General features: G+C 50.6%; 1 protein-coding gene and 1 long non-coding RNA gene across 2 annotated transcripts; one reads left to right on the top strand and one right to left on the bottom strand.

Moving 5' to 3' along the window:
* The first annotated feature begins 4,725 nt into the window (after window positions 1-4,725).
* Window positions 4,726-5,532, top strand: LOC100904580 (uncharacterized). The gene is made up of 3 exons (XR_145675.2): window positions 4,726-4,775; window positions 4,947-5,096; window positions 5,276-5,532. It is a non-coding gene; the product is annotated as an uncharacterized LOC100904580 (long non-coding RNA).
* Window positions 5,533-6,042: 510 nt separating this feature from the next.
* LOC100904435 (organic cation transporter protein) lies at window positions 6,043-9,238 on the bottom strand. The gene is made up of 8 exons (XM_029112720.1): window positions 9,167-9,238; window positions 8,440-8,698; window positions 8,165-8,333; window positions 7,853-7,982; window positions 7,612-7,769; window positions 6,975-7,326; window positions 6,626-6,870; window positions 6,043-6,501 (listed from the first exon to the last, which is right to left on the bottom strand). The coding sequence occupies exons 1-8, from the start codon at window positions 9,197-9,199 to the stop codon at window positions 6,336-6,338; spliced, it is 1,512 nt and encodes a 503-aa protein (XP_028968553.1). The 5' UTR covers window positions 9,200-9,238; the 3' UTR covers window positions 6,043-6,335.
* Between the last annotated feature and the right edge of the window lie 293 nt (window positions 9,239-9,531).

The following is a 9,531-nucleotide window of genomic DNA, read 5'->3' as shown; positions in this document are numbered from 1 at the left end:
TTGGCCGAGCTTATGTCCCGGCAACGATTTTCAGATGGTGCGCTTTGCGGGGAGGTTACGTCCTCGCGCAGAGGCCGGGCGCCAAGTGGCGGGTCGCGTTGTCCCCATACCGGCGCGAGAAGTAGTCCCCTCGAGGATCGATTATTCCCGCCCTCGACGACAAGATGAGGCCCCGACCGTGGTCATGATCGCAGTATCCGAGCGTGTAAGCCCGTCTGCGATGGTAATCACGAGCCCATAGAAAGTTATGCGTGGAAGACAAGCCGCGGCCATGAAACAGTCCCTGGGAGATTGGTTTCACTGGAATTCGACAGACTTGCTCCGATAGACAAGATGCTTTCGGCTGAGAAATGATATCATTGTGAAGTTCTGTGTTCCTCTTCTTTTGTAACGGATTAGCAAACCAAGCGAGTAAGCGAACGGGCAGCCTGTGAGCAAGCGAGAAACGCTAGTAAGGCTCTTCGGAATATTTCGACATCGCTCACCGAACTCAATCGACTTCGGTCGGTGCGTGCTCGCGTGAGATGAAGACCAACTTGAATCAAATCTTACTGACTATATAAGAGAGCTGTTCTCCCTCAGATTCCACAGTCATCAGAGCTGAACTAGAGTAAGTAACCAAGCGGTGGGAGAATTTGTTCACCCTACTAATTCCTCCAGTTCGCTCGGATTTGCCCAGCCTCGGAGCGGCCTCCGAGCTCGCAGTTTGAACCGGCTGAATTTTTCATCGATTCTCCCCTCTCAAGTGGTGCCTGTGTTTTTGTGGTGCTCGGTATGGATTTCCCAAGTTGAAGTGTTCCGCGACTTCTAAATTTAGCACGTCGTGCGTGTTCTGTATTTTTTTGAGGAATAGCTCTTCAGCTAGAGGCATTTGTTCCGCCTCCACTCGATAGTCGATAACAAGCACTGCGCTTCGAATCTGACGCCTCGTCTTGAATGACCCGTTCGGAACAAACGCTTCTATGAAATCTGATCTCTGTTCTCGTTTGATTGAAGGTCACAGAATGAAGTGTGCAATTCTCCTCGCCGTTGCCGTCATGTTGGTCTGCGTATTCACGCCCAGCGTCGAAGCTCGATCGATGAAACGAATCATCGGTCTCGGGCTCCTCGGGGCCGCCATCGCCCCGAGATTCGTCCCGGTACCGATTCCAGAGTGAGTATGAAGAATATCTAGAGAATTCCCGCAGATTATTATCGACGATCCGCATCAATGGCTCGGAATTTCAAGCCTGCAAGATATTATCTATTCCGAGCACCTTCCCGAAATGGCGAAGCGATTGAGTCGATTCCTCAATTTCCTTTTTTTTCGATACAGCTACAGTGGGCACCCGAGCCCGGGCATCTCGATCGGCGCTGGAGGCTCCGTGAATATCCCGCCTTTCTTGCCATTCTGAGTTTGTTGCGGATAGCTGTGTGCTTGATTGATTGGCTGGTGGATTGATCGATTGCTGTGCCTCCACTTTCGTTCATGGTGTTCAGGAAATGTTCTCTGTTTGTTGCCAATAACCTATCGCCGTTTGCGTATTTTCCTGGACGATCTAAAGCTCAGAGCGGTCATCGGGGGGTCGTTGTCTCGAACATGAAGTCGTACGTCTCTCCAATCGAGGATCATGATCCTTGCGTGCCTGTGGGTCTATGATGATTGCATGAACGCTTCTTCTTCATCTCCAATTCACACACGCTTATTCCAAACTCTGCCTTTGTCGTGAATACGTCGACTTCGGATTCCGGGACAACTCTGATGCCAACTCAGGAGCTCTCGTCGAGTTCGTTGAAGTCGCGAGTCATTGAAGAATTGATGAGCAAGGGGTTTCTGTACTTCGAGCGAATGAGCGCATGAGGGAATCATTTAAACTAGGGCGATGCAGAGCGATTGCGCAAAGCGTTTCTCTGACTCTTCGTTTTTGTTGTGAATCTCCTGTCTCAAGTAATTTATGTTTCACATCGAGAACGTTCTCAGTGTCAATGTCGTCGCCATGTTGTGATCTCGTAAATAAACGTTTCCATTTTTTTTATCCATATCGATTGCGTTCGCTCACGATTAGTTTTCCCATAATAGCTCGAGAGGTTTCCCTGAAGCCGAAAGTCCTTCATGAAGAATTGATGGGTGTTAAATATCCGCCATGGAGTCGCAAATATCATCAGAGACGGACAGAAACACCGACGCAATTGATCCCGGGCGTTTTTAGCTATTTCGTCTGGGCCCGCAAGCATTCGGATTGTTTCGGAATAAGCGACACAATGTTGCTGAAAGCGTCGGTAATTGGTCGAGCATGCGACGTCAGATTCTGTTTCTCCCAAGCATGCCGCTCCTCGTAGAAAAACACCCATTGCCGTAGTCTATTTCGCCAAGCTCGTTCTTCTTATCGCAATATCGATTCACGAATGCTTCCAACGTTTTCATTTTGGGATTTCTTGATCCGGAACGCTGAAGATAGATTAAGCTGTCACGATTACTTACGCTACATCACAATGTCTTGGTTTTCGGAAGGAGTCTTATTCGCCCATTCAGCCGTTCTTCCGTTTCAAATCAACGTGGGTCGAGTTTTCTCTCGAGGAAGGTCTTTTGGACTCACAGACCGTCCGGCGGATGGCTCGGGATTCACGCCATTGAGGGAGAAAACAAACCGACCGGATTGCGATTAGTGAGCTGGGAGTCTGACCGCATCATCAGAAGCGGTCACCGATTCCCAGACCCGCCCGATGCTTGTCGGCTGACAAGCTAAGGATATACAAACATGATGGAATTAGAAATGGGATACTACAAACGGAAGGGCAGTCTCTGACATACCGGCATCTGCCGTCTCCGATAAAGGACAGGCTCCATTTCACATTGGAAATATGATGAATGATAATATATTGTACAGGAGCCCATAGAGGTAGCCGAGGCTACCTGGCTGCTTCCGGGGCTACCAGGCTTCGCTAGTCGCCTATCGGAAGTCAAAGAGGCTTGCCGTCATCAGCTCGACCGAGTGTGGCCCATCCAGGGAATTCTTGGACTTTCGCCGCTCAAAAAGTTGAGAGTGGCGTTGTTCGACAAGTGGCGCCAGAGAAAGTGTCATCGGTAAAAAAGACATTGGCTATTTAAGCGCGGAGCATGACGAGCACAGGCCTCATTTCGACACCCGTGTCGCAAAACCGAGTGCTCGTGTCTTGGGATCGGGAACAACACTCTTCGAGGAATACCCTAGCCGCATCGGAGCCCCACGAACCCAGCAGGCCGTGCCCTAATCATAACAATGAAATCTCAAGACCTTCATCTTCGAAACGCGACTGGTGAGTTTCGGAGGAACTATATGCTCCCGGTGTAGAGTTCTTTCTTAGGAAACGTAACGGATGCATACGTCTAAGACTGATATTTCTGCCGTACGTCCGACTGTTGAGCAGATGGAGCTGCTTAAAAAACTGAGGCTCTCCCCCTTCGCAGATTAAAGCCAGAATGCATACTCCGGATCGAGTTCTCGCAGTGTTCTTCGCGGTTCTACTCTTGGCGGTCGGAGGTGAAGGATACTTCAAAGAGAAGAAATTACTCAAGTTATTGTTGGTTGGCGCCGCTCTCGCTCCCCGGGGTTTCATCCCTATCCCGATTCCGGAGTACAGCCATCAGAACGATGACAGCGATCATCATAGGGTAGTTCATTATGATGTTGGTCATCATTACGGCCACCATGGATTCGGCTATCATGGATATGGCTTCTGATTATTTTCGAGGTTCTTGAGGCTAGTATGCCGCTCTTTGAAACTGGCGATGAGAAGTTTGTGTTGTGTTCTTCGCGTGGAGACTATCCGTGTACAGTGAAACCTCGTCAACGAAGTTAGAAACTATCGCTAGGCTGCTCCCGAACCGAGAATTCCATGATCCGTTTTTTTTCCGCGACTCGAAGATGATCTTCGCTGCCGCTTCCGGTGTTCTGAGTGCCCGCTTCCGACTGTGATGATCACCGAGGTCGAAACTCGAATTTCCCCTTTATCCAAGCGTCTCGGAATGTCATCGCGATAAGCGAAATATTCTGTCACTGTCCTTTGTCCTCCTCTCAATAAAGAGTAAGCCATTTATTTTTGTGACATGTCGAATGGATACGATCGTCTTCACACTTGATGAGTCGGATCGCTCGCGTCGCTGCCATCCAGAATCAGACAGACAACATCGACTGCTTTATAAGCCTCACGCTTTCCCTGCATATATTTTCTCCTGAATTCCTGTCGCTTTCCCCTTGATTCGCTGAAATGAAACAATCATCCGAGTCAGCGGAGGCACACGCTGAAATCCGTCTCGCATGGTCCTGATCGCTGACAGAATTTCGTCAAACATTTTTTCTCGGCTTAATTGCTGACTCACTTCGCTTGAAACAGCGCTGGTGGGCGAATTCGTTCAAAATTGTGAAAGCACCATTCAAAATGAAAGGTTAGATATCTATAGACCGTGGTGGCGCACGAACACTCTCATATACCCAAAACAAATGCGAGCGGAACGGGTGGTTTTATCATCAGCTATCAGCGAAAGACGGAAAGCTTTGACGAGTGGATACTACGACTACCGCCGGAGTGCTTATTGTTGGTCAGCTCGTTGGGCTGCGCTGGGGGGGAGGTGGCAGGTGGCGAGAACGACGGATATGTCGTTACCGTTCATGGAAAAAGCGGCTGCTTCGATCGACTAGAGGAGTCGTGTGGCAAGGTAAGTGGTCAAAGGAAAGAACGTTCGACTACATAAAGTGAAACCGACGCATGACCGCCATCACTGTGCCCGACCGACGGGACCTCCAGCTTAGAGAAAAGTGCGTGAACTCGGATATAACCTCGGCGAAGACGCTCAAAGTGAAACTCGCATGTCGAAATCAGCTTGTCAATGCGTGGAGCTACCCATTCGCAATGATCGCGTAGAGCTCGATCGGATCATGAAATGCTTGTGCGGTTCCCGGACCTAACCGATCGTTTACCCGTTGCAGGATGAATCGTAAAGTTCTGCTCGCAGTCCTTGTAGTCGCGGCTCTTGCCGTCTCTAGCGAAGCTCTTTTCAAGGAGAAAAAATTGGCGAAGATGTTCCTGCTCGGCGTGGCCCTCGCTCCTCGCGGATTCGTTCCCGTACCGATCCCACAGTGAGTGTCCCCTCGACTCTGCAGCCTGAGAGCCTGCCCTCAAGCCTGATATTGATCCCAAATCCTGATGCGTGTTTCCATTCGCTCAGTCAGTGATATGGGAATCGATATTGACGACGATGATTGGAGGCCTTCCCCTCTCGAGGATCAATAATAATCAAAGGAGCTCCGTTCCCCAGGTACAAGCACAGCTACGGCCATGAGCATGTTCATGTACAACACCACCACGGTCACCACTACGATGATCACCACCACGGCTGGCATTAGATTTCGCTGACTGACTATGCACTATGCAGAGATCGATGATTGACCAGACGCTGATGAGGGCAGTCGATCTAGATGCTCTCTCTGGTGGCTGCGATTCCCGAACTCACCTCGATCTGCTTCTTCCATTTCTCCGTGTGTCGATCGTCATCGCTGTACACTGTATATAGTTTTGAATGCATCACTGCGTGCAGCCGTAATTTATGTGCTACAGTTGATCTGTGTATTTTCGGGTCAGTCTGTTCTTTGATAGAATAGCCCCTTGTACATACTCTTTGGAAATATATGTAAATTGTGTCATAAACGTGAGCGTGATGTCCATTGTCTGTGTCATTGAATAAATCTCTGTGAACGGATTCAGAAGAGAATTATTAATTCGCCTCGAAGACCTGAAACGACACGGGACAGTGTCGTCCTCCGAAGACAGGCAGATAGAAAAGAAAAGGAAACCATCTCTGTCTAGAGTAATGACTTCAACAATTATTATGAGTTTCATTTTTATGGAAACCCTTGGGTCCCTATGAATTTTTTAGGCTACATAGACTATTCAAGCCTCAGCCAGGAAAGTTCACGTCCTTCCAGCTTCATTGAACATGATCCCCTGGAAGCGCGCTCCCGGAGCTGAGGGAAGCTGTGATCGTGCATTGCGGGTCGGGATGGAGTATGTACCTTCTCGATCCTTCACGAAGATGATTGTCGGTAGGAGAGAAATTGTCTGCTTGCGGTGGAAGAGGAGCTCACGGCCAGTCTAGTCAGCCAGGAAAGTCGGAGGCCTCTCGGATTTTTCCCGGGCGGGGCAAGGGGAAGTGAGTTATGCGAGAGTATTGCTGTCGAAACCGGATCGGAGCTTGATTTGATGGCGACGGGGGAATTACTGTTCCGGTACTCATCACTCGATCGTATTCGTCTTCCGACCCGCCGGGTGCAGTCTCCGCAGAAGAGCACCCCATCAGATCTCATGGCCTTGAGTCGAAACTAAGATCCGGTATGAGTCGGCTCTTGAGTCACGACAGGTTTTCGTTCCTTCGAATGGGATCGCTTGCCATGATTGAACTTCGTTGTGGCTTTCGGCGTCGATTTCGGCAGTACAGAAGTGGCAGGTCGGCCGGAGGTGTACGAGACATTGCTCGCCGACGCACGTCTGAAATTGGAATAACGATAGAACCTCCGTTCCAATGCTCGACAGCGAGGTGTGGAGGCAAGGGCCGTCTGATGCCTATCCGCTCCCAGGCGGTGAATATCGAATGTGCAACAAGAAGACTGACCTCTTCTGTTTTTCGTCCATGCGCTGGGAGAAGATCGGACAATAACACAGAGACTGATCTCTGCCAAAGTATTCGCCATCCTCCAGAGTCTGAGGCAATGGCTCATGGGTCGTCTCCGGTATGAAGAAGAGGAGCACCGCGGCCGTCAGCGCCAGAACTCCGACCACCACGATCAGAGCGTTCTTGTTGATTTCCACGAGATAGGCCACCAACGTTGCGAGCACGTTCCCGAAGTCGCCACACACCTGGAAACGAGGTTCGAGTTGAAAGCTCCGGAGGTTTCCTTGACCAGTCCCGGGAGACATCCCGGAGAGTTTCGGACTCCGGCGCAGTATCGGAGGAAACGTACCTTCGAAAGCAATACTCCACGACCCCTCACTACAGTCGGGAATAGCTCCGCTGCGAGTTGATAGGTGATATTATAGGAGCCCGCGAGAGAGACGATCAATAGAACGGCCAAGAGCATGTAGACCGTCTCTCCTCCAGCGTCGCCGATCAGGGCGAAGGTGAAAGCGAGAATCCCTGCGCTCGCCATGAAACAAACATTGGGCCACCTGCGCCCGACGGAATCCAGACAGAAGATGGTGAACACGTTGATGGGGAGCTCGAACGCCGCCGACATCGAATATGCGGGATAGATGCTCAAGCCGAGATGACCGAGACCCAAGGTGTCCGCTTGATAACACAAACAGATCAGGAACCTATTTTTCGAGAATTGGAATCATTTTCGTTATTCTTTTCTTCGTCATTGCGAGGACACAGTTCGCGGCTCGATACCGGAAATACGGTCGGCCATGGCCCGCGAAGTCCCCGAAACCTTCCTATGGGAGCGCCCGCTCCCCAGAGTCGGTAGGTGGATTCGAACCAGCTATGCCCCGCTCGATAAAACGTCGTTCGACGCAGCAGAAGCGGATATTTGCACTCGTGCTATCCGCATGTACATACACGTGACGTGCGGAACGCCCTGACCTCATGGTTGAACTCACCACGAGGAAAAGAGGAGAAATGTTGTCCGCCGAAGATTCGGTGTTGTGACTAGAGCCACGGTTTCAGCCCAAAATGAAGAAGTCGACGCGTTCGATTGGTCCGATGCCGAGGTGTCGATGGAACCCACGTCACTCGTCGACGTGGAGTCGATTGATTGCTGTTAATTCAGAGAGAAGTTCTTGAGCCTCGCGTAGGGTAGCGAAAAACTGAGGCTTCGATTCCGACTTAGCTCTCCCTTACCAGCAACGTTTTGAAGTCGATTTCTGAGACGTCCCGCTTGCCATTGATTCGAGCGATCCTCATAAGGTTATTCATAGCCTCGTCGATTCGACCGACGGTCAGCAACCAGCTTGCAGACTCCGGAATGATCCTGGAAGAGTTTCGTGCGCTCGAGCGAATTGGAAAAAAACAGCGAGTCTTCTAATCTCAAACTGCCGACAGTGTCAGTGTTCGGTATAATGAGCAGCTACTCGAATGGCGACTCCTTATTCCTGATCTCAAGGCTCGGGTTAGCCAACGGACCAACGCCGATCGGCATCGCATGGTACTCACGGACACATTAGTATGAGCGCTACACTGATGACACTCGTTGTAACCAAGAGGTACTGGTAGCCGAACACGTATTTCGCGTACCACGGATACAATCCCGCGAGAACGGTCCATCCGGTAGCCCAAGCTGTTCCAATGATTGTGCGGTGACTCGGTATAGTGTACTCCATGACTGCGGATTATCCGATACTTATTTCAAAAATTAATTGCGAGATATGCCACCTGAATTTATATAGGAATGACGTTGTCACGACTCGACAGCCCGGGAGGGACCTCACCCAGGAGGAACACGATGGAGCAAGTTGTATCCGCTCCGACTCCAGCTAGGAACCGAGCCAACATAATAGCGATGTCGTTTCGCATAACTAGCGGTAATAGGTTCGAAACGGCTGCCAATGAAGCTAGCGCGAGAATGGTCGGCCGCCGTCCATATCGATCGGAGAAGAAACCCGCCACGAGGTATCCCACCATGGAACCGAGGGAGAAAAGTGTGTGGGTTGCGTATTGTTTCCAAGAGTCTCCGCAAACCCAATTGTTCTGGAAGAGAGAGGAATATGTTTGAGATTTCTATCCGCAGCCGGTAGAACGTCCCACGCGCAACATCTAGAGAGTGGCGGAGTTCCTGGAAGAAATTCGAAAGTTGCGGACGTCGCCGTCTCTTGGGCCACATCAATAGTGCCCGCGCCGAGTGGATGCGCCCGTGAACGGGGAACAACGATCGATGGACGCCAGCGTATAGCTCACTGATTGCAACGGAGGTTCCGTCACTCATTTCAATGGTCAGTTTTCGCACTAGATCCTCTCTGCAGAGCTGGGAGACTCTGAATTTATTTAACGGAAGCGGTGCCCCGAGCAGAGGGGATCCTCCGAAGGGTTGATCGACGACGGCATGACTTCCTCATCGTCTATCCTACTGATTCACTGATGATATCTCATAAGGTAATCATGCACTCTTCTCGGGCTCTCTGAAGAGCATTCAGGCGATGAAGTGCTCTAACGACGAACCTCAGTTGCCAAAGTTGGGAAAAGCTCTCCCATGTTGAACTCCCATCCCCCCTCACAAGTGTTCACTGTCTCGTCGGCAAAAAGTTCACTTGATTCGAATTCTTCACCGTGTCTCAGCCCGCACCTGTAGAGGAGCTCAGATGATCCATTCAACCGGCATCCGTACTCATCGGGAGGCAGCAAGATGAAAATCTGCAAAGAAAACGTCACAGATATAAATATCGTAGATATCGAGCAGAGCCACTTCTAGGTACTCCAAAGGACGCAGATGCGGAAACGTTTCCCAGAGTGACCGGCGGCGCCGACCTGCTTCGCAATACCGCCTGCATTAGTAGACGCTGGGAGCAAAGACCCGAGCCCCGATT

The sequence above is a fragment of the Galendromus occidentalis genome, unplaced genomic scaffold (genome assembly GCF_000255335.2).
Source record: "Galendromus occidentalis unplaced genomic scaffold, Mocc_1.1 scf7180000077524, whole genome shotgun sequence".
NCBI lineage: Eukaryota > Metazoa > Arthropoda > Arachnida > Mesostigmata > Phytoseiidae > Galendromus > Galendromus occidentalis.
Note: the sequence above shows the minus strand (reverse complement) of the source record. Positions and strands in the feature narration are given on the sequence as shown.